The sequence below is a fragment of the Dreissena polymorpha genome, chromosome 5, assembly GCF_020536995.1.
Source record: "Dreissena polymorpha isolate Duluth1 chromosome 5, UMN_Dpol_1.0, whole genome shotgun sequence".
NCBI classification, from domain to species: domain Eukaryota; kingdom Metazoa; phylum Mollusca; class Bivalvia; order Myida; family Dreissenidae; genus Dreissena; species Dreissena polymorpha.
The window spans coordinates 5,784,922-5,810,676 of NC_068359.1; the positions used below are offsets into that span (position 1 = coordinate 5,784,922).

At 37.5% G+C, this 25,755-nt stretch overlaps 1 protein-coding gene across 1 annotated transcript; it reads right to left on the bottom strand.

The window, feature by feature from the left end:
- Nucleotides 1-272: 272 nt before the first annotated feature.
- LOC127831827 (uncharacterized) lies at nt 273-23,812 on the bottom strand. The gene is made up of 6 exons (XM_052356900.1): nt 23,634-23,812; nt 14,917-15,004; nt 11,589-11,842; nt 9,201-9,372; nt 5,872-6,093; nt 273-2,740 (listed from the first exon to the last, which is right to left on the bottom strand). Exons 2-6 carry the CDS (start codon nt 14,981-14,983, stop codon nt 2,376-2,378), a joined length of 1,080 nt encoding a protein of 359 aa, XP_052212860.1. The 5' UTR covers nt 14,984-15,004; nt 23,634-23,812; the 3' UTR covers nt 273-2,375.
- Nucleotides 23,813-25,755: the final 1,943 nt, after the last annotated feature.

Sequence of the window (25,755 nt, forward strand, 5' to 3'; positions counted from 1 at the left end):
TACACAAACTTGTTGTAGAAGGATATATTCTGGTTTAAGTTTTAAAAGTACTGATTACTTATTTTCACATTTCAATTCAATTGCCAATGAGTTGCTTGCACTTTGTTTAAAAAAGTGCAAATAAAATAAAAATACATAATTATGTGTATTTTATTTTATTTCGTTTTTTTCCCGTCAATTTGAGATCGACTGATTTCTCATATTTATTTCTTTAAGAATCATTTACAAAGAAAGCTAAACAATCACAAAAGTATCGAAAAAAACATAAACCACATGGTGCATATAATTTATGTTACTAACTGATTAAATGAGGAACACAAGTTTATAGTGTATACAATTTTACATTCTCAATACCGAAATTATGATATACAAATGACAGTCTTCGGCGGCCTTTCACAGAAAGCGTGCATTAAATTGACTTGTTGACATATATTATTATAATGTGGCTATTAATTTCTTAACTTTACGAAGGTATAAATTAGATATCATCGAAACGGAAAACCTATAAAATGTCAAAAGATATGTTAACACAAATAATACATGATAGAATCGTTGATGTCTCCTTCCGCGCTCCGCGTCGACTATATATTTCTTAATAACAAAATTGTATGTTCTTGAACACTGTACATGTAAGAAATAATGGCAATAAACACACATATACGGAAACAAGTCATAGAAGTCAACTCCAAAACTAAAAATATACAATTATACATATACATACAAACGTTGTCATTCAAATGTTACAGCAGATCAGCATACTTACCACCACGAACTACATCAGGTCATTTTACTTGTGTTCGCTTATAAACGTGTAAGTAAAACAACATTGCGAAAGTAAATAACGCTTTACATCAAGTTTTACCATGATTTCAATGATATTACATCTACTATAATAATGATCGTGCAACTCTTCATCCACTTCAATCTAGAAAACTGCCCGTTTAATTGGGTATTGTGCACTATAGCATTCGAATAATGCAATTCTTCCCATGACATTTGCAAAGAGCATTTGTCCAACTAAAATTGTACATAAATAGATATCTGGATTAATTCCACGACAACCTGTCCCTTGAAAACTAAATGGACCTAATAGTAGTATATACCCAAATTCTGATGGCAGAATATTATCACCTTGAAGCGAACAGAACATGCGCATGGCTTATCGTACGAAAATCATCTTGTTGCATAGTGAATAAAACGGCAAAGCTGTGACAGAGGCGATTTTATTAATGTGTCATATTACATTGCACATACTTGTATTTAACGGTTGTTTTTTCAACAAGCATAGGCTATTTCAAGCCAAAGATTTTGTGCTATAAGATACAATATTCCAGTGCATAGTTATATGTGTTTTCGTTTCGTAGGGTTAACTATGATGGAAAACAATGGCTCTGTAATAGGCCTTTAGCTTATCATTTCTAACGCAAAATAAGGGTTATTATTATTAAAATTAGACAGCAAAACAAAGCGTTTGTTCGGAAAAAAATCACCCAATGGAATGGTAAGTGTAGACAAGATTTTAATTGTGTCTCGTGAAGAGTATCCTTCTTTATTGAATTTCGACCACTTTGCTCTAGTTCGAGCATCAAGGTGGATCTTGCAAGCCGACATGGGAACTACATTAATAACTTTATGCTTATTAAATAGTAGTTAATTAATATGATAAAACGATACTTATTAAGTTTTACATAATTGCATAATTGAATGTAAGTCTCACTTTCGACAATGTTTAACAGGGAAACCCTTACCACGGGAACAATGTTCTATAGAACAAATGAGAATATATGTATAATTAACGTGTACTTCAAGCCCATTTTACTAGGCTTTTCTTAATCTTCAAGACACAATCTTAAACAATACATCCCAAACCTAACCCCGTTGTTATTTTAAAACAAATCATGTACTGTTATATTGCTTAATTTTAAGTTAACCAATGGTACAAGCTATTCCCCGATATATATATCTCTACTTATGTTATCAACCATATTTTGCCCCCACGTGTTGTGAACCGCTTGACCATACTAGCGGCTCGGGTGCTCAATGATCCGCTGTCGTTGCTCAATGCTAGGCTGTCTTGATTTCTGTTTTTTCTGCATAAGAAAATATATGAATGAAAAGCCTACCTTGTTTGGAAAATATTGTGAATCAATCGTTTTTCAAATCGTATCAATTATGATTATTATAAACACGCCCAAGAAAAGTAACCTTAAATGAAGCACCGACTGCGTTCCAAATCTTTCCTGGTCGTTCACAAAACGTTCATTTCAGCTCTGATATCCGTTGACAAACATGTCAGTACACAATTCCGGTGCAAAACTGCATCATATTACATAAATGCCCTTGTGTGCTCAATAATAGCTAAGTGCCAACTAATCTTAATCGCTATCCACTACAGAAGGCTCGGGGGTGCCGGGAATTATAATCACTTCTGGTGGTTCCAACTTTGACGCTCGTTCGGCGCCTCCGTCCTTGGGAGAATCATCCGCCAGCGACCCGTCAGTATCCCGTTCCGGCTCCATAGAACCGGTGGTCTCTTTTTCAAGCTCAAATGTTTCGCCCTCCGTGTCATTCTTGGTGGTCAAAGGGGAAAATTCGGTAGGTGCTTCCGGATCATCCGATTTCGCTTTTTGCGCGGACTGCGTGTCTGTTTTCCGGTAGATCGCTACTGGTTCTTCCTCGTCGACTGGAGGCTCCTTGCGTTTGATGTTCAGCTTCTTACGGAATGTGGTGATGATACTTCCTGGAAATGTACATATGTATTTCACAACATGTCAAGTTTAAACCATGATATATGTACAATATTGGTCTGTGAAAGTGGCTGTTGGGTACTTAACCAGTGAGCTACACGAACAGTTGTTAAGGTTATACTCTACAATACTAAGTGTTAATTATTAAGATATTGAAAGGTTTCTATTTTATCACACGGCTTTTATTTGATTAAAATATTGTAGACTTTGATTTTTTTATGCGTGTTATGATAAAACAAGATTTTTCAATCGATCATCGCCGCATGATATTAGCTTTGCTAGGAACCAGTTAAACATAATATAAAACCGCATGTCCTTAAAGCAGCTGGGTTGCACGTTCAGATGAGTTTAAATCTCCAATGAAACACAATATCCATATTTAGTTGCATTAAATAGTACGAGTGAATGTTTTTAAAGTATTACAGGGGCCTTTTCACAGATTTTGGCATATTTTGAAGTTTGTCATTAAATGCTTTATATTGATAAATATAAACATTGGATACAAAAATCTCAAGTAAAAAATCAAGAACAAAATTAAAAAAAGAGAAAAAAAGGTATCCCTCAGCAGGGCTCGAACCACTGACCACTGGAGTCCTGGAGTAAAAAGTCCACCACTTAGACCACTCGGCCATTCTTCCGAATAAAATGCCAGATGTGTTTCATACTTTATATAAACAATCCTCGTAGTTTCATAAAATATAACGACAACAACAGAACTCTCCAAATTATTAATTCGTTTCGCGTTGCAACGGTTTATAAGGTTCGGGTTTTAAAATCGTCAAAAAGTGCATATAATGGCTATTTTAGAGCATGGTAAATGTTTAGTATTACTGTTTCCTCACAAATAACATTACTAAAACGAAAATTAGCGAATCTGAAACAATTGTTTTACAATATTGTCAATTTACCGAAACGTGAAAAAGCCCCTTCAATTATCAATACAAGTGGGTCTGAAAGGCCCAATGTCGCTCACCTTAGATACAAAGGAACCGACCTGTTTTCATGAAGAGTGAAATATAAATGTAACTTTTAGAGTACAGCAAGGTTTTAGGATGGCCATATAAAAAATGCACTTCCCTCCAGGCCATGTTTTTCAACAGATCAGAACCATTTTCGAACTCATCCAATATATTATTAGAACAAAAGTTCTGACTAACTTTCATGAAGATTGTACTAAACATGTGAATTTTAGAGTGTTAACAAGTTTTTTACTATAGCAATATAAGGGAATATGCCTGGCGACCATGTTGTTCAACCAACCAGAACCATTTTCTAACTCGTCCGATTATCGTTTAGACAAATCTTCTGACCAAGATTCATAAAGATCAGACAATAAATGTGGCCTCTAGAGTGGTAACAAGGTTTTACTATAGCCATATAGCCATATAAGGAAAAATGACCCGCCCCCTGGCGGCCATGTTTTTTACACCAACCGGAACCATTTTCGAAATCGTTCAAGATATTATTGGGACAAATCTTCTGACCAAGTTTCATGAATATCGGACAAGAAATTAAATGTGGTCTCTACAGTGTTAACAAGGTTGTACAATAGCCATATATAGCCTTTTAAGGAAAAGGTCACCGCAACCTGGCGGATATGTTTTTAACCAACCAGAACCATTTTCGAACTCGTCCAATATATAATTGGGACAAATCTTTTAACGATGTTTTATGATGATTGGACAATAAAGGTGGCCTCGTATGTGTTAACAAGGTTTTACTCTAGCCATATACATGTAAGGAAAATTGCCCCGCCAACTGGCGGCCATGTCATTCAACCAACCGGATTTTTTTTATCGAACTATTATTTTTCGGAGCTTATGTAAGATATTCAAGATATTATTGGAACAAATCTTCTGACCAAATTTCATGAAGATCGGAAATAATTGTGGCCTCTAAAGTGTTAACAAGGCAAATGTTGACGCCGAACAACGCACGACAGACGACGGAAAAAAGGCGTTCCCAAATGCTCACCATGAGCACATTGTGCTTAGGTGAGCTAAAAAGCAACTGGTTAGTGCATGTACAATGAATGCTTGTACTGGCAATACAACTATTGTACACACTGGCCGGGAAAATGAATGCGTTAATGATTTATAATATATCATGTATGCCCACAGGCTTAAACCATGCACGTGTATACATTGGCAATATTACATATATACAAACTGGCTGGGCGTTTTAAGCAACACACTTGCGTATATTGGCAATACCGTTAATATGAACGCATGTTGGTCGGGTTAAGTCATGCACGTGCGTGTATTTGCGATAATACTGATATGCATACTGGCTGGGCGGTTTCAGCCATGAACGTGCGTGATTCAGAAATAATACTCATATGCACACTGTCTGGGCGGTTTTAGCAATACCTTTCACAGTCTCAGCCACGGGCGTTTTATGTTTGCTTCTAAACAAAATTTGGGTTGACCTGCCGGAAAGAATAATGGAATACAGGCCTGGGTAACCAATATTGGTTTAATATAATTAAAGAAAAAATTAGATGTTGATCGATATTAAACAAACTTCTATAGAAACCAAACTTATACGTAGCATATTATCTTGGTAATTCGCCGCTTTTTGTCACGGCAATCCATCTGTGAACCACAACAGCAGGTACATAAGCTAAGAACGACAACTATTAATAGATTCACATGCACCAACTGAACAAAAGTAACGCTCATTGTAATAACGGCGATGTGGAACTCAAAACTATAAGAAGCACTAAATAAACACGTGGTATTTTAGAAGATCTAAATATTGTGTTCAGACCAAACAACATTAAATACAATTAACGCAACACATGTTATTAGCATTTGAGAATATTTACAATTTAAATCTTTGTTTGTTTAAGTATAACGGACATAAAGACGGACGGACTCTGTGAGTCTACATTCCGGAGTACAATATATATGTTAATTGAAGATAAATCATTGCAATACATTTTCCTTCTTCATTATCTCATATAATGGAACTTCCATTAGGAAAGTTTGAGGAAAGTCCCGTTCTCCCATGGCTTCGATTGTGGAAGTCATGTGACACAAACTGAGCGTAAATTACCCATAAACTTAATTTAATGCAAGCCGTGATCACATGAAAATTAGTTATCCACGTCACGTAATGTTACCTTTCTTCTGGACACCGGATGTCGATTCGGCGGTCGTGTTTGACTTCCGGGGCGGCGCGATGGAGCGGCTTGTTGAGCTGGATACGGCCTGGTGTTTGGTGTAACACCAGGCGACGAATAGGATGATCAGGAATAGGCACGAGAGGGAGACGCCGACGGCGATACCATGCACGTAAGACTTGTCGGCCCGGTCAAGCTCGATCTGTTGTTGGGCGTATATCGCTGAAATTCGCGATACACGTTATACTAAGGATATATAGGTATTTCTGCTATACATTTGCCAACCAAACTAGTACAAAATACCTGCGTTGTATTGATTGAAACTAGAGTCTCATACCTGCAGTTGGTGTCTTGAGAGAGATATTATGAAAGATGGTGCAATCTGACCCCATTCACACACGACAAAGAAAAATTCTTATGAATAGAAATCATTGTACTTAATGTTAATATTAATTGAATTATCTTCGTAATACGTCATACCCGACCAAACGACCAAGAAAAATAACTAGACGATGACATCAATGATTCTGTGCCCAGTGTTATTTTATTATTGTTCTTGAAAGCTGACATTAGAGCTAAGGAGTTTCAAAAGTGAAATGTAGGCGTGCAAAATGAGATGAACACAATATCACTAGGTGTTTTTGTAACTGAAATATGTTATCAAATGGAATAGTCTCATTCTCCATCCGCAAAATTAGTGATACTAAAATAAGTAAAGGAATATATGAAGCATACATAGGACAATAATACTAGGATCAGAACAGTTTACCACAAATGAATCAAAACTGGATTTGTCATTTTGGGAGACCTACTCGTACAGTGTCTTCATAACCGACAGAAAAGTATATAATAAGCTAAATCAGTGTTAGTATTAATTTTACGAATGGAAAAACGGGTGCGGGGCTAATTCTTCAATCTGCTTCTAATAGCATAAATGTATATGGCCAATCGTTTGTTTTTTATTTCGTTTATGATCACTGTTCATAGTTTTAAGTCACATCCCTTCATTTTGTATCAAAAACTGAATTATTTAGAATGGAAGCAGTTCGGGGATTCGAAGGCGTCAGGGTTTTCAACTTCCCAGTGGGCATCCAACGTTGCTGCAACGTTGTATTTAGGTTGCATTCGAACGTTGCAGTTTGGCTGTACGAAGAGTCCAAATGAATGTTTTCCTGACGTTTTTTCCAAACGTTGCTGCAACGTTGTATTTAGGTCGCATTAAAACGCAGTATTTTTAAATTCTATTTTTTTTTAAAATAATATAACAAGGGCTGTTTGTAAAACATGCATGCCCCCCATATGGGCTGTCCGTTGTAGTGGCAGCCATTGTGTGAATACGATTTTTGTCACTGTGACCTTGACCTTTGACCTAGTGACCTGAAAATCAATAGGGGTCATCTGCGGGTCACGATCAATGTACCTATGAAGTGTCATGATCCTAGGAATAAGCGTTCTTGAGTTATCATCCGAAAACCATTTTACTATTTCGGGTCACCGTGACCTTGACCTTTGACCTTGTGACCTCAAAATCAGTAGGGGTCATCTGCAAGTCATGATCAATCTACCCATGAAGTTTCATGATCCTAGGCGTATGCGTTCTTGAGTTATCATTCAAAAACCATTTTACTATTTCTGGTCACCGTGACCTTGACCTTTGACCTAGTGACCTCAAAATCAATAGGGGTCATCTGCGAGTCATGATCAATGTACCTATGAAGTTTCATGATCCTAGGCCCAAACGTTCTTGAGTTATCGTCTGACAACCACCTGGTGGACGGACCGACCGACAGACCGACCGACAGACCGACAGACCGACATGAGCAAAGCAATATTCCCCCTCTTCTTCGAAGGGGGTCATAAAAATTTAGAACTATTTACTGCCAACCGTTCTTTCGATTATTATCGGCAGTTATGAAAATTATGTTTCATACAAACAACCATTATTTGATGTCTAGAGAAAATTACCTGAAACGCTCCCCGAGTGGGAATCGAACCCACCAACTTCCGATCACTAGGCAGATACCTCATCCACTACACCACGTCGACTGTTGTATGTTACAGACAAAAATATTGACTATTAATTTTTGGTCGAAACTTTGAAACTAGATTCTACCATTTTAATGCATAACACAACTTAAGCAATATATTTTATCCGGCGAATTTGAGTTAAAGTTTATGTTTAGCATCGTAAAGTTTAAGCAACTGATTTGTAAAATTTAAAAAATTAATTTCTAAAATGTACAAGAAATCATATTCATGAACTGTATTATTGTAAAGTACGAATCCTACTCGGGGAGCGTTTCATTATCCCCTCCATAGACAATAAGTACTGGTTCTTTCTAGGAAACGGACTCGACTGTGTGCATATCTGCCGATAATACTCGAAAGAGCGGTTGACAGTAAATAGTTTGTTTATTTCTTTATATTATTTAAAAAAAGAAATACTACGTTTAAATGCAACCTAAATACAACGTTGCAGCAACGTTGGAAAAAACGTTGAAGCAACGTTGGAAAAAAAACGTCGGGAAAACTTTCAAATAGACCATTGGTACAACCAAACTGCAACGTTCAAATGCAACCTAAATACAACATTGCAGCAACGTTGGATATTGTGACAACCAAACTGCAATGTTTGAATGCAACCTAAATACAACGTTGCAGCAACGTTGGAAAAAGACGTTGCAGCAACGTTGGAAAAAAACGTCGGGAAAACTTTCATATAGACCATTGGTACAATCAAACTGCAACGTTCGAGTGCAACCTAAATACAACGTTGCAGCAACGTTGGATATTGTGACAACCAAACTGCAACGTTTGAATGCAACCTAAATACAACATTGCAGCAACGTTGGAAAAAACGTTGCATCAACGTTGGAAAAAAACGTCGGGAAAACTTTCATATAGACCATTGGTACAACCAAACTGCAACGTTTGAATGCAACCTAAATACAACGTTGCAGCAACGTTGGATGCCCACTGGGAAACTGCAACGTTTGAATGCAACCTAAATACAACGTTGCAGCAACGTTGGAAAAAAACGTTGCAGCAACGTTGGAAAAAAACGTCGGGAAAACTTTCATATACACCATTGTGACAACCAAACTGCAACGTTTGATGAAACGTCCGGGTAATGTTTTGTATGCAAAGTTGTGGCAACGTTCAGTAATGGTTGCCGACGTTGCGACCTAAATATTACGTTGTATTATCAACGCAACAACCCACTGGGTTGGTTAATCCACACAATTCTTATCATTCTTCCAGTATTAAGGCTGTTTCAGAATGTTGATTTGTTGAATGTTGATTTCCAAATAGCATTAAACTGGCCGTACCTGCATGGTCCTGCTTCTTATGGCGACTGCATCGCGCGGACACGTCGACGTCAAAGTCGTAGAGCGGACGTTTCTGAACGTAAGCGTACGTGTAACTCTCCGATACCTCCACGCGCACTGAGCTGACTTCCCAGCAGAACGAGTTCTTGTTCTGGTCGTGGCATGTCAATTCCTGTAATAATCGAACACCGCAATACATGAGCCGCTTTATGGGATGATGGGTCGCAAGATTTCGTGGTGTCGTTAGCGCTTGCGCAATCTGGAGCTAGGCAGTACGCACGGCGCATATGGCATGAGACCCATTTTTGCATGGCGCGGACCATGTGGTAATATTTACTTAATTGTTCTGCTTGTGGAACATCAATACATTTTTTTTTATATTGATACTGTATAATTATAAACCATTATAGGAAGGATTCGACTGAAAGAGGAAAACCCACAAACATGAATACTGATGGCTATATAGTAATTGATTTCCCAATACATTTGCCAATATCTTTACAGAATAAATATAATGTTTCTTGTGAACGCTAACATCGAATGACCATTTACACCAATATGCTGTGTAACATTACACGGTATGAAAGTGTTTTAAATAAGACTAAACAAGCCTGTGCCAGTTTCTTTCGTTATGAATATTACTAACCATGGAGGTAATCACCTGGTATTTATGTATGTGCTTTATTCTTGTGAATTTTTCCTCAAACAATATATTTGGTATTATCAACGCAACAACACAAATAATGAAGCAAGCGATTAATCTACTAGCTAAGCTATTTGGAGAAGATTCCTCTAACGATATATAAGCCATTGTGTATGAGTCTGTCTATTTGATAACGATTATCTAACTATACAACCGATGCCTTTCACAATCGCTACGCCATTGCCCAAGAATAGTCACACCACCGTTATAGACCAATTAGAGCACAGCTTTGTTGAAAACTATTTTGAACTCGACAATGGCGTAGCAATTGTGAAAAGCATCGGTTGAATAATTAGTAAGTGGTAAATTTGTTTGATTTTGATTGTATTTGATTGTATGAGATGTGTAATTACAATGTGAATGTCTGTCCAACCGAATCATGCATGCTTGCAATGTATGTCCGTGGTAGCCAGATCGATTCTAGAAAATGTTTTTGCAAGTTTGCTGTTTAATGACCGTTTTACGATAGACTTCTGCGAACAGGTATCGATTTATTCATTAAGTATGAAGTCTTCTGCGTTGTTTGAAACGAAGATTCGGTAAATCGGTTGAAGATTGATGGAGAAGTGACCTTCGGAAATTGGCTGGTGTGCCGAAATCAGCATTTGAAAGGTCGTAGTCACATACCTTGTTATATATATTAGGAAAAACCCACTAACTTTTGCTTTTGTTGTTTTAATATTTTGTATAAAAAATTGAAAATTTTGAGGATTTGGGAGGCGGGTTTGCAGCTTGGGGTAGGGGGTGCAACTTATGCCGAGTGCCTTTGCGTTCAGTTTCGTCCCAGTTAAGTCTGTGCTGTCCGCAACTGTCTAATCAGGGACGACACTTCCGCGCCTATACTTTTGTACACGGAGAATTTAACAAAAAGTGGAAAATATCGTCCCTGATTAGCACATGCGGACTGCACAGACTTTTATGGGACGATATTTTACGCATTTTCAGAAGGCCCGTTTTTCTGGCTCGTCTCGATTACAGTTGCCACAAATTACAGGGCGTCTTTAAAGTGCCTCAGGATAGCGGAGCCACGATGATGACGACCATAATGCGTTTTATCTGATAACAGCGGTACCACATCCCGCATCCTTCGATTATGGTGGGCTGTCATGTTTCAAATTGCAAGACATTTAATGAAGCCATAGCCGATCAATAGCTACACTGTCTGTAACGGTTTGGTACTACTGTACATTATATTGTTTTCGTTCATAAAATTGTTCGTCCTAATAATGCTTATGAAGACGAAATTATTTGTTTTAGGCTATTGCTACAAAATCTCATATGTAACTCGCAATGTTTTCTAAAGGCAAAGAACAAGCGCGTGATAGCTAAACTAATAAACCCAATAATCACCGAAGGCAGTCCCTATTCTGTGCGAGTACTTTAAAAAAGTGAAGTTTACAATAAATTTGTGATGAAAACTTTGAGAGCGTAGAATGACTGCTAACGAGAAGTAAATAGACATTGCTCATGTCGCACACAGTTTTTATTTTGAGCGCCCAGTTTCAATGAAACAATTGTATGAGTAACAATGCAAATCTTTGCTAAACACGGTAGAGTATATACTAGAACATGGCGATTTAGGAAACAATGATGAAGCCAAACGGAATTGATTGAGATCGAGACATTAAGTTAATTCGTCCTTTAACGATGTACACTAGACACCCATAAAAACACACATATCATACCCTTATGTAGTCTCCAGACGCGAAGCGGTGACCAACAAACTTCAACTTGACGTCACAGACGCTGATGGTCGCCGTCTTGAACGTAACGCAAAGTGCGTCGCACGTGTGGTTGTCGATTGCGTCCGGAGAGAAAACCGTGAGGCCACAGTAGCCGTCGGGGGCAAGACCCTTGGATTTAAACCGGATGTCCTGCCCTAAGCCTAACTTTAAAACGGAACCGCACTTGTTGTTGGGCAGGGTTTTGTCCATACTGGCTAAAATGAAAAAAATTGTCTTCTTACGTTGAAATGGTAAAACATTACGTTCTGGTATGTTAAATTATACTTATAAGCATAGATCAAACTAACTTTATTTAACATTTATATCATATAAATATTATAATTTTTAACACATTTTCGGGTGCTTATATTTGACAATTACGAATTGAGACATTGATACATAAAAAGAGACATTTCACTTTGCGAACCCAATAATGAATTGTACATAAGTCGTTTTAAACAAATATATCAAATAGGCATGCATCGCAATTGTAACTGAATGTCCACTATCGGCATATTCTTAATCAGTTGCTGTTCCCATCTTTGTTTACTACATACAAGGTGCCTGTACCACGTGACTTTTTTTAGCTATGTTTGGGACAATCGGATGTCAACAAACCATCGCTTCAGGTACGTTTCTGATAATTTCTTCATTAATTCAAAACCATTTTCAAAAAAACAAAGACGAGAGCCCGGTCATTGTCAAAATACACAACTGTGGAAAATTCTTGCATACCACACATAGCATTTAAAAAATGTGTCCCACACATAGTATTATTGCATTTTTATACACCACAGACTCCGAATCAGATGTATATGCGCAAACATACAATATATGTAGCTTCTCTATGAAGAATTACAATGTCCGCCCTATTTTTTAAACCTTCAACAATATTATAATGAACATTTTTGTTGATTGAATAAAAAATATACCACACATGGCATTTTAATTCAAGTATTTACAAACACGAGGTTGCACTTTTTGGAAAAAATACTAAATTAATTTTACGCAAACTTAACACAGTTGTGTATTTTGATAATGACCGGGCTCTCGTCTTTGGTTTTTTTTAAGGTTTTGAATTAATGAAGAAATTATCAAAAACGTTACCTGAAGCGATGGTTTGTTGACATCCGATTGTCCCACACATAGCCGAAAAAGTCACGTGGTACAGGCACCTTGACATACCAGTGCAGCCTTATAATTAACAAGAAATATCTTTTAAAAAAGATATACGGCGTTGATTGTGGTTGGGGTTGGTGAAAGGTAAAGAGTTCAATGAATGAGATCAAAGATAGCGAATGTCTTTTTCTGAACAGTTCTTAGCTGCATCACACTCAGTACGGGATGTTACCCGGAGTTTTCGCGGCTTATTTTACATTATTACATATTGGTGAAGTCTATAGATAAAAAACAGGAAGCAAAAAGAAGAATGGAAGAGAAATTAAAACATACAAGAGGGCCTGAAAGGCCCAAGGTATCCCCCGCAACATATGCTTTGTTTGAGGATGGGTGCAAATTGGACGGATGAACATTATGATAGATGGACGGACGGAGGACAATAACACAAAACTAAGACAAAGGAAGGTTCTTAAGCCTTCACAATTTATTTATGTGAATAAATAAGTCGTGCGTTTTTGGCAGGGGAATATATTCATACCAAGTTTTAAAGAAATCCGCCAAAGCGCTTCCAAGATATGGCTCCGGACACAAAAATGCCTATAGTAAAAAGCATTTTTTCAAGATACAAAGGGCCATAAGTCTGTTTTTAACAGATGGTGTACAATGCCATTTGGCGTGCATCATCCTCTTATGCATATATATACTCATACCAAGTTTAAATGAAATCCGCCAAAGCACTTCCAAGATATGGCTCCGGACACAAAAGTGCCTATAGTAAAAAGCATTTTTTCAAGATACAAAGGGCCATAAGTCTGTTTTTAACAGATGGTGCACAATGCCATTTGGCGTGCATCATTCTCTTATGCATATATATACTCATACCAAGTTTCAATGAAATCCGCCGAAGAACTTTTCAAGATATGGCTCCGGACACTAAAAAGCATTTTTTCAAGATACAAAGGGCCATAAGTCTGTTTTTAACAGATGGTGTAGAATGCCATTTGGCGTGCATCATCCTCTTATGCATATATATACTCATACCAAGTTTAAATGAAATCCACCAAAGAACTTCTAAGATATGGCTCCGGACACAAAAGTGCCGGACGGACGGACGGACGGACGGACAACGCCAAAACAATATCCCTCCGCCTCTGGCGGGGGATAATAAGTCAACCGGCCACACGCGAAGTATCTTAACATATTTTAAATATTGATACGCGCGTTCTTCGAACAAACCTGTTTTAGTGGTTTGTTGGGCATTGCTATTTGATTCGATTATTAACAGTATCGAGAATCATCGCGCTCATGCTTAAAACATTGGTCAATATAGTGGAATAATTCTTGTAAAATTAATCAAAAATAATATTTATCATGGTATTGTTGAAATTAAGACATTAAGAATCTATTATTGACATACCATAATTATATCGCCGAATATCTCCATTTAACATATTTCTGGTCTAATGAAAATTCCAGTTCACCAAGTTCACGCGGTAGCGTCTTTATTATATAACGATTATTTTACTGGCCGCGAACTGACCCGGATACCTTACGGGTTGGAATGCAATGCATTAAAGTGAAGTCACGCTTCCACTGCTGGAAACAACGGCTTGTTTAAAACTTTATACTTTTACATGTTTTATGTTCAGTTTCGGAAACAAATAAAAATGGTTTTGCCAAAACGAATAACGGGATAGGGAAAAACGATACTTTTATGAACTTAAATATACTAGTACACAGACAGGAATATGGAAGTAATTACTTAATGTGAGAACATAGCCTTTAAGTACAAACGCTCTGGCGCTGACAAGCCTCTGAATATAAAGGGGCACACACAAACAGTATTGATGTCAATATTTGAGTGTAAAACTGTTCTATCCATCAGGCCTTTTCATTAGAAATAAAATTGTTTCATACTGAACACGCAGTAAAACAGAATAACATGCTATACTACAAAGACGCGGTCATGTTTCCAATGCTCTGGGGTATAATGATCAAATCAGCCAATGCAATTAATGAAGTGTATTCATTCATGTCTAGCCGCGGGAAATTTTATTTGAATTTTATTGGACACTTACAAAGGTCAGGTAAGGTGAAAAGTTGGCTTAGACAGCTACGCCGAAAAAACAAGACTCTCGACTTTGTATGTATGTATCGCAACAACACATACCTATGATTTCCTCGCCATACACCGCAACGAGAAGGCAGATTGCTATGGTGACGTATGCAGTTCCCATGGTGACGTCGCTAGATGGAATCTGCAAATATAAGGACATACTAATCATCAAAACAAACACTGGAATTTGTTATGCAATAGCAACAGAGATCGGCGAGTAATTATGGCATATTATGGTCTTATTAGTGAGCCCTTATCCATAGGGGCTAATAATTATTCAAATGAAGATTTTTCACTCATTTCATATAAGGAAAAAAGTTATCCTCAAGGCTGGCAAACATTGCATATAGGGGACAAACTAAGAACAACTCTACGTGATATAATTTAAGAAATATATCTAAGGTTGGGACTTGTCTTTCGTGGAGGAGAGTTATTTTGCTACAAAACTAAATAAATTATGTACCCACCGCGGCGTCGCCCGTTTTTGCCAAACAAAATTAATTGAAACAAACTATGTAGAAAACCGTTATGTGATGAAACATACAAACTATCTAAGCCCTGTGATTGAGGTTTCAAACAAAGACTTTAACCCATTTATGCCTATCGTCTAGAAAACAAGGCCTTGGCAAACAGCGTAGACCCAGATGAGACGCCGCATTATGCAGTGTCTCATCAGGGTATGCGCTGTTTGCTTACAGGAATTTCTGTAACAAATATTCTAAATACATGTATAGAAATAAATATACAAGACATCCCAAATTTTGGAAATAAATTGATCCAATTTAAAAGGATTGGAGAGTCCACTAGGCTTAAATGGGTTTAAAGTTGCATCTTGCCCCCAATGCATGGTAAGTTCTGCAACATACAGGCGCATAGACGTGAGAGAAAGCGTCAATCTATCAAACAAAAGGATTCGCGTTCTGAGAAAACTGGGCACTGTGCATATGCGTAAAGTGTCATCCCAGATTAGCCTGTGCAGACCGACTTAAAACGATTTATGTATTCTGTCGACTAGAAACTACCATATTTGTTTCTTGTACCTGCCAATATTAATAAATGGTTTGTCTTACACATAAAACCCCCGAATCCCATCAGTCTGCGTACAAAAAAAAAACACTAATTGCGAAATTTTCAACAAGTCTGACTTGCGAAGTTAGCGCCTATGTTAGCGTTTAGTCGATGACTCTCCCGTCTCACCATCGACTGGCTTATGCCGATATACAGTATGGCATACTTCGATATACTAAATGATAGACATTTCTTTCATGGCCTCATGCAATCCATCTGTCGCACTATATCCTAATATAAAGAAAACAAACATCAATCATGCAGTTATACGGATCCGACTACTTCCGTCAGCCGGAAATTTCTTCTGAGACATACTTTCATAAGTTTGACAACAACCTGACAACCACCAGACAGACATGGCATACGCTTTCTGGTTTCTTATAATGTTAAAGGGGCATTTCCCGTTTCGGTAAATTATCAAAATTCAATAAAATGTTTCAGATTTGCAAAGTTTCGTTGTAGTAATGATATTTGTGAGGAAACAGTAATACTGAACATTTACCAGGCTCTAAAATATCCATTATATGCATCTTTTGACTTAAAAACCTGAACAATATAAAGCGTTGAAACGCGAAACGATTGAATAATTTGGAGAGTTCTGTTGTTGTCGTTATATTTTGTGATACTACGATACTTTTAAGATCCAATGTTTACATTTATCAATATAAAGCATTTAATGACAAACTTCAATACATGCCAAAATCTGTAAAAACTGAAAAGGTCTCTTTAATACTAGATTACTTAAAAGATTGCGTTGTATACTATACTACAAATGAAAGCATAGTGATAGTAACTGTAGAATGAACAATTCTTAGTAATTTGCAACAGGTTGCAATTTCTCGGCGTGGCTGTCTTACTGGTAACCAAGGTTTGACCTTTCTATATAGACAATGGAATGTTGAAGAAATTTCCCACCAGTTAAGCAGAACGAGTATTTCATGGAATTGCATTGGCTAATTTCTCCTAAACTTTGGCAACATACATGTATCTGTTTTCAGAATAATGGAAAACCGTCGGAGTATACTCTATGCGCTTTAACTCTTTCAGTGCTGGAACCGAATTTTGAAGGCCTTTGCAAATAGTTTGGATCCAGATGAGACGCCATAGAACGTGGCGTCTCACCAGGATCCAAACTGTTTGTTATTCTGATAGTATTCTTTTAAAAAAATCTAAGAAAATGCTAATTTTATCAATTCAGCAGACGACATTTTAGCAGACGACAAATTTCCCAGCATGCAAAGGGTTAAAGTGTTGACGCTTGATTGTTTCGTCTTGCACAATTTTCCAAGCGGGATATCACATATTGAGAAGGACAGATTGCCTTCCCACCTTTGTCTCTTGATCATTTATCCTGTTTTATCCTGCGTTTGGTGACCCTTCCCACCTTTGTCTCTTGGTCATTTATCCTGTTTTATCCTGCGGTTTGGTGACTATTTCCAAAGAGTTTATCAATGTTTGTAGGGCTTTAGGTCGCTGTTGGAGTCGATGGTACAAATGATGCAATAATTTGAACAAAATACAGTTCAATTACAATCCAGCAACTCTTAAACGTTGATTTGTTTTAAATTATTATTTGCAAACGAGTCAGTTTAGCTTATTTAGGCCTTTATAAGCTCAACAACAATTAAGAAATTGATTTATCAAAATAGCGACAATCAACATAGAATACAATAAAAAGAGTTCAGGTTCGCTAAAAAAGTTTCATTCAGGTTAAACAACTATGGATTGGTCGGTCAGGTTTGTTGAAACAAACAACTTGTTTACGCCTGTGTGAATTTTATGTCAATGGCCTGAACTTGTATTTAGTGATTTGAGTTGTGTGTGGTATTCTTAGGTTTTGTATTTTAACATGTTAACTTTTAAGACGCCAAATATTGTTTAAAGATTTTCTAATTGAAAATCTAATATTAATGAATATGTTTTGCAGTCACGTTCGAGGTACTGAAGTCTTAAAAATAATAAAACAAGGTTATATTTCCCGTTTATGTCATTTTTAATATATTTTTTTAACAAAACGATAAACCAACGTGAAGGCAAAATAAAATAATATTAATTATTATTAACAACAAGCAAATTCGTAGAATTGATATCCCCCGCAACATATGCTTTGTTTGAGGATGGGTGCAAATCGGACAGATGAACAAACTGACAGATTTTTTCAAGATACAAAGAGCCATAACTCTGGTTTTAACAGATGGTGTACAATGCCATTTGGCGTGAATCATCCTCTTATGCATATATATACTCATACGAAGTTTCAATGAAATACGCCAAAGCACTTCCAAGATATGGCTCCGGACACAAAAGTGACGGACGGACGGACAGCCGGACGGACAGCCGGACAACGCCAAAACAATATCTCTGGCGGGGGATATATACTTATACCAAGTTTATATGAAATCCGCCAAAGCACTTCCAAGATATGGCTCCGGACACAAAAGTGCCTATAGTAAAAAGCATTTTTTCAAGATACAAAGGACCATAACTCTGTTTTTAACAGATGGTATACAATGCCATTTGGCGTGCATCATCATCTTATGCATATATATACTCATACCAAGTTTCAATGAAATCCGCCAAAGCACTTCCAAGATATGGCTCCGGACACAAAAGTGCCTATAGTAAAAAGCATTTTTTCAAGATACAAAGGGCCATAACTCGGTTTTTAACAGATGGTGTACAATGCCATTTGGCGTGCATCATCCTCTTATGCATATATATACTCATACCAAGTTTCAATGAAATCCGCCAAAGCACTTCCAAGATATGGCTCCGGACACAAAAGTGCCTATAGTAAAAAGCATTTTTTCAAGAAACAAAGGGCCATAACTCGGTTTTTAACAGATGGTGTACAATGCCATTTGGCGTGCATCATCCTCCTATGCATATATATACTCATACCAAGTTTCAATGAAATCCGCCAACGCACTTCCAAGATATGGCTCCGGACACAAAAGTGCCTTTAGTAAAAAGCATTTTTTCTAGATACAAAGGGCCATAACTCGGTTTTTAACTGATGGTGTACAATGCCATTTGGCGTGCATCATCCTCTTATGCATATATATACTCATACCAAGTTTCAATGAAATCCGCCAAAGTACTTCCAAGATATGGCTCCGGACACAAAAGTGCCGGACGGACGGACGGACGGACGACCGGACGGACGGACGGACGGACAACGCCAAAACAATATCCCTCCGCCTTTGGCGGGGGATAATTGTTACGTATACTTACTGCATTCCACTTAAATAAGGCTTGAATTAAGAAAAACGTCTGATTAATAAAGACATACACTACAGTGTTACAGAAACAAGAGGGCATGAAAGGCCCAAAGTCGCTCACCTGAGATTCAAAGGAACTGACCAGTTCTGTGCAGCCCAAGATGTCATTAGAACAAAATGTTCTTACCAACTTTCATGACTAGTGAACACCCTGGCAGCCACGTTTTTCAACAGACCAGAACCATTTTCATACACATCTAAGATATCATTTAAACAAATATACTGACAAAGTTTCATGAAGATTCATGAGTCCATATAAGGAAAAATGCCCTGCCCACTGGTGGCCATGTTTTTCAAGCAACTGGAACCATTTTCGAACTTGTCCAAGATATCATTGGGACAAATCTCCTGACAAAGTTTCGTGATGATCGTACAATAAATATGACTTCTAGAGTGTTAACATGGTTTTACTATAGCCATATAAGGAAATATGCAATGCCCCCTTGGCGGCCATGTTTCTCCACCAACCGGAACCATTTTCGAACTCATCCATTATATCATTGGGACAAATCGTCTGACCAAGTTTCATGATGATCGGACAATAAATGTGGCCTCTAGAGTGTTAATAAGGTTTTACTAAAGCAATATATAGCCATATTAGGAAAAATGCCCCGCCCCCTGATGGCCATGTTTTTAAAGCAACCGAAACCATTTTCGAACACATCCAAGATATCATTGGGACAAATCTTCTGACCAAGTTTCATGAAGATTAAATGTGACCTCTAGAGTGTTTACAAGATTTTTCTATAGCCATATAAGGAAAAATGTCCCGCCTCCTGGCGGCCATGTTTTTCAACCAACCAGCATCATTTTTGAACTCGTCCAAGATATTATTGGGAAGATCCGAAAATAAATGTGGCCTCTAGAGTGTTAACAAGATTTTACTATAGCCATATACAGCCATATAAGGAAAAATGCCCCGCCCCGTGGAAGCCATGTTTTTCAAGCAAACGTAACCATTTTCGAACTCATCCAAGATAATATTAAGACCAATCTTCTGACCAAATTTCATGAAGATAGGACAATAAAGGAGGCCTATATAGTGTTAACAAGGTTTTACTAAAGCCATATGTAGCCATTTCAGGAAAAATGCCCCGCCCCCTGGTGGCCATGTTTTTTAAGCAACCGAAACTATTTTCGAACTCATCCAAGATATCATTGGGACAAATCTTCTGACCAAGTTTCATGAAAATTGGAAAATAAATGTGGCCTCTAGAGTGTTAACAAGGTTTTACTATAGCCATATAAGGAAAAATGCCCCGCCCCATGGCGGCCATGTTTTTCAACCAACCTGAATCATTTTTGAACTCATCCAAGATATTATTGAGATGAATCTTCTGACCAAGTTTCATGAAGATAGGACAATAAATGTGGCCTCTAGAGTGTTAACAAGATTTTACTATAGCCATATAAGGAAAAATGCCCCGCCCCTTGACAGCCATTTTTTTCAAGAAAACGTAACCATTTTCGAGCTCATCCAAGATATCATTAAGACCAATCGTCTGACCAAATTTCATGAAGATTGGACAATAAATGTGGCCTCTAGAGTGTTAACAATGTTTTACTATAGCCATATAGCCATATAAGGAAAAAATGCCCCGCCCCTTGGCAGCCATATTTTTCAAGCAAATGTGACCATTTTCGAACTCATCCAAGATATCATTGTGACCAATCTTCTGATCAAATTTCATGAAGATTGGACAATAAATGTGGCCTCTAGAGTGTTAACAATGTTTTAACAAGGGAATAAACTATTAGAAAGTATGCATGCACATGTTATCTTTCTTTAACAGACTGTTCACATGTTTTCACTATCTACATATAGAGAAAACTGCCCCAACCCCTGGTGGCCATGTTTTTCCACCCATCATGACCATTTTCAAACTCGTCCGAGATATCTATAAAATCTATGTTTAGAAAAAGTTGTACGATGATTAGGCAAAAAATGTGACTTTTTTTTTACTATATAAATATAAGGAAAATGACAGCCCCACCCCCCTGGCGGCCATGCTTATTACCGATCCGAACCATTTTCAAACCCAACCGTCATATCCAGAAAACACATGTTCTGACCAAATTTCATGAAGATTGGACCAAAAATGTGACTTATTTAGTGTTCACGTGTTTTCACTATATATCATACATATAGAAAAAACTGCCCCGCCCCCTGGCGGTATGTTTTTTCACCGTTCTGGACCAGTTTCGAACTCGTCCGATATATCAATGAAACCAATGTTTGACCAAGTTTCATGATGATTGGGCAAAATTGTGACTTCTAGAGTGTTCACGTGGTTTTTCTATAGCCATATAAGGAATACTGCCCCGCCCCCTGGCGGCCATGTTTTCCAACGGACCGGAACCTTTTTGAACTCAACCAACATATCATTTAGACAAACATTTTGACAAAGGGAGATGAAGATTGGGCATCAAATGTGACTTCTACAGTGTTCACAATGTTTTTGTGTTTTTTTAACCTTATGACCTAGTTTTTGACCCAGCATGACCAAGTTTCGAACTCAGTCGAGGTATCAATGGAACAAATATTCTGACCAAGTTTCATGAAGATCGGACAATAAATATGGCCTCTAGAGTGTTCACAAAGCAAAATGTTGACGACGCACGACTCACGACGCACGACGAACGACGGACAAAAAGCGATCACAAAAGCTCACCATGAGCACGTTGTGCTCAGGTGAGCTAAAAACAATGAAATATTTCTATCAATTTTGCGAAATGTAAAAATAGAAGCAAAACTTAAAACAATACAAAGGTTCACCTTTACATAGGCAGGTTTTCTAAAAGAAGTCGATACTTGCCTGTATTCGAAATGTTAATATTATGGTCTGAACAGTTGATGACACGTCTTTTTGTTACTGAAAACTTATCATACCGGATGCACAGTTAATCGGAAAAACATGTCAGCTTACAGAAATATATTTAATATAATTATGAGCAATATGCGTATCAGGTGTGTGGTAACACGGACTCTAGATGAGACAATATACGCTCCGTGGTGGTAAGACTTATGACGTGCCTGCATCTAACTTTCACGCGCATTAAACAAATCGATCCATATGGAAGTAGTTGACGGGCGATAACGCGTCACGTGTCATCACCTCTGGGTGTGGTGTCTTAAACTTCCCCCGCTGTAACCCCGATACTAGACCGTGAGCACCTCTCTGTTGCCGCTATGGATTCAATTAAAGACCTATAACTTGTCATTGTTAAGAGAACAAACATAACAAGGATGCTGTTTTCATGTTTCCGCACAATTTTATTGAGTGTCATATGAATATGATAACATGAAATCACTTACATGCGGCAATTTCAATTGCATAGACAGATATTTTTGTTATTTTAAGAAAAGACACGCGAGCACTGATTGATGCATACATTATACATGTTTCAATTTAATCGAACTGATCCATCTTGTGCGTATTAGTTTAACTGTAACTGATTCATCGTGTGTGTATTCGTGTAACTGTAAATTATACAATAAGATGAATAAGTGTTATTATCATATATGTTAACTTAAAAAAAAACAATACAATTTTGTTAATTATTTTTCTCTGACTGATACTCCTGTACTGTATCATTTAAAACATTAACATAATTGTATCTATGGAACTTAACAATTTAGATGTCCTCTATTTACTGTAGGTGTTTGACTATTGACTCGCTGTAAATGAGTGTCTGGTCTCCTAATCACATATGAACGGACTTTGATATTAAACTCACTGGTACGACATCTAAATCAGTAGAATTTACACACACAAAAATCATAATTGAACCGCGCTCTTGAAACACACACCCTATGAAAACAGGGCGTAATGCGTGTGCGTAACGTATCGTCCCTGATCAGCCTGTTCAATCCACAAACGATTAAAATCAGGAGCGACACTTTCCGCTATTGTTATATGCTTCGTTTCAAAGAAGTCAATTCCACTTGTAAATGTGATGCATAAGGCCCGTTTGTACCGCAGCGCGACTCGTATAATATGTATACGCGTGCCCCTACCCTCACTGACGGAACCCCGCATCCAGGATGGCATTTGCCCCAGTTTACGATCTTTAACATAAAAATTAACTTAACATCTCGATCAACATAATCAGATATTTGATTTTTTACCAAAACCAACAACAAATTTCAGTTAAATTTAATACGTTCGTCTTCAGGTCCAAACGAGATAATATATACTCAGCTATGAACTTACACGAAGTAATTTGACCGTCATGAAATCTTGATGTTGCTATTGATTATTGGCAAGCAGAATCCGCGACGCTTCGCTTGACAGAACAAAGCCGCAGCCGATATGAGGGATGGATGGAATAAAGCAAATACAACAAAACTTTCATGATTTGACTATAAAAAGATAAAAACACAGTTTATTGTCGACATACAACTATTTCAGTTTCACGTACCTTGCGTGTGAGTATTTAAATCCGATATTTGCTGTTAAAAGAAGAAACACAAAAAGCGCTGTCTAACGCTTGTATTATCAACGGTATATACAGGGAATAGTGGTTAACTGCAGCTGCTGCTTCTTTGGTTAATGGAAGCTAGAGGCCCTCGAAGGGGAATTTTCCGAACACAAAAAGCCAATACTAATTTTATGCGAATGTCAGTTATTGATCAGGTATGGCTAATTGGCTCTAGGGATCGTGGTATCTACGAAAAGGTTTTATCGAACACCATCTGCGGAATCGAACGCCATCTGCGGAGATGGTTTATCATATACATTTGTATCGGTTTCGGTTGAAGTTTGATATTCGCATAATCATGGGTTTGATTCCATTCCAAGACATTATATAACCCGTATGTGATCATATTCTAAAACAACAGGAGTTAGGGCCTATATATAACGTACATGTATTAACATGTACTATTGTAATACATGATTTGTTAAATAGTCATACCCGTAGCCGGGGGGATGCGTTGGGTGCGTTTAACATTTTTTGACGAGTACAAAAAAATGTTAAAGCTATAACTGTAATAGATAATCATAACGTTGATGAAGCTACTTATTTTGGTTTGAAATCCCAGTCTAATAACCTTTTTCGACAATCATCTAAATGGCTGGAAAAACAATTGGATTAGCTTGAGTAAACGATCTTAGAACAAAGGAAGTGCATTTTAGATGATTATTAACGGAATGTTATGCCAGCTTCCGAAAATGACTGAAATCAAAGGACAACCTGTACTATTGCCGAAGACGAATGAGTCACTGGTTAATAATTGTGCATTATACCACGATTTATAACAATTGTGCTCAGCATTTTCGACAGACTGCGTTGTCTTTTTGTTATATACCCGAACAACCATTTTCGGATCACCTAAAGGGTTTTCCAGTAAAAAAAATATCAGCTATGCTCAAGACAGTTTTGAACTTAAAACGTTATAACATATGACGTTAACGTTTAATGTTCATTAACTGCGACGGATCTTGAGCCTTATGGGCTAATAAGTCCATCTTTTTTCTTTAACTTCATTGTATACATTGTTAAGGACTTTGAGACCATAAGGCTACTAGTTTGTGGTTAGGGTCTTTATGAAGCCTTAATGGTTATATGTTTCTGAAATTCGTTTAGAAAAAGATAACTTATCTGTTAAATATAGTTGTAAAAAAATAAAAGTAACCAGTTATACCATTTTGATTTCTGTTTAGTATTGGTGCAGATTAGAGAAGACCCAGTTTTGTTAATCAGTGTTTGTTGTACAATACGACATTAGGCCTCTGGTACTATCTATAGTAGCAGACAAATAATTGTTTAGAAAAAAAGTCAAATATTTCCTTTCAATTTGCTTGATTTATAATGGTTGAATTTTGGAATGGTAAAATACACCAATTTTATCAAGATCCCGCAATTCCAATAAAAAAATGATATGTTATACCGTTCTTATTGTTACATTCTATAAAAAATTTGTTGCATATGGAAAAACTGTGTGCGCGTATACTAGTGTCGGGTTAAACAACGTATAAAATAATGTATTTCCGTGACTACTAGTAATCGAAAAGGGTGGTTATAGAAAACCGGTAGTGGGGAATACATGTATGTTATATCATATTCATGTCGATTAGTCACTTATTATGGTCAATGAAAGTGAAATTTCATATTAAAATTAATGATCTATAACCTTTGTCTCTTTATACAGATAAAAAGTCACCAGAATGCAGGAATTAACGTTTCATTTTCAAAATTTTCTAGGAGGAAGACCCCCCCCCCCCCTCATTGAGGGACACCCCCTCCCGCCCGCACCTACCTCATTGAGGGACACCTCCTACCCCCTCATTGAGGGACACCCCTCCCCCCTCATTGAGGTTCACACCCTCCCCCTCATTGAGGGACACCCCCTCCCCCCTCATTGAGGGACACCCCCTACCGCCCGCACCTACCTCATTTGCCACTTCGTGGCACAATCGTTTATGGAAAATTTCGCACCCCCGTTTCAAAACCCTGGCTACGGGCCTGAATAGCATGTTATAATTAAACTAGAAATGGCGCGACAGAGGCCGACGCGTATCCCCACGCCGCATGTTTGACC

Coding starts and splice junctions, on each gene's coding strand:
- LOC127831827 (XM_052356900.1), bottom strand. CDS start 14,983: ATGGGAACTGCATACGTCACCATAGCAATCTGCCTTCTCGTTGCGGTG. Junction 11,843..14,916: donor GTATGGCGAGGAAATCATAG/GTATGTGTTGTT, acceptor TTTTCATTTTAG/CCAGTATGGACAAAACCCTG. Junction 2,741..5,871: donor ATCCGGTGTCCAGAAGAAAG/GTAACATTACGT, acceptor GTACATTTCCAG/GAAGTATCATCACCACATTC.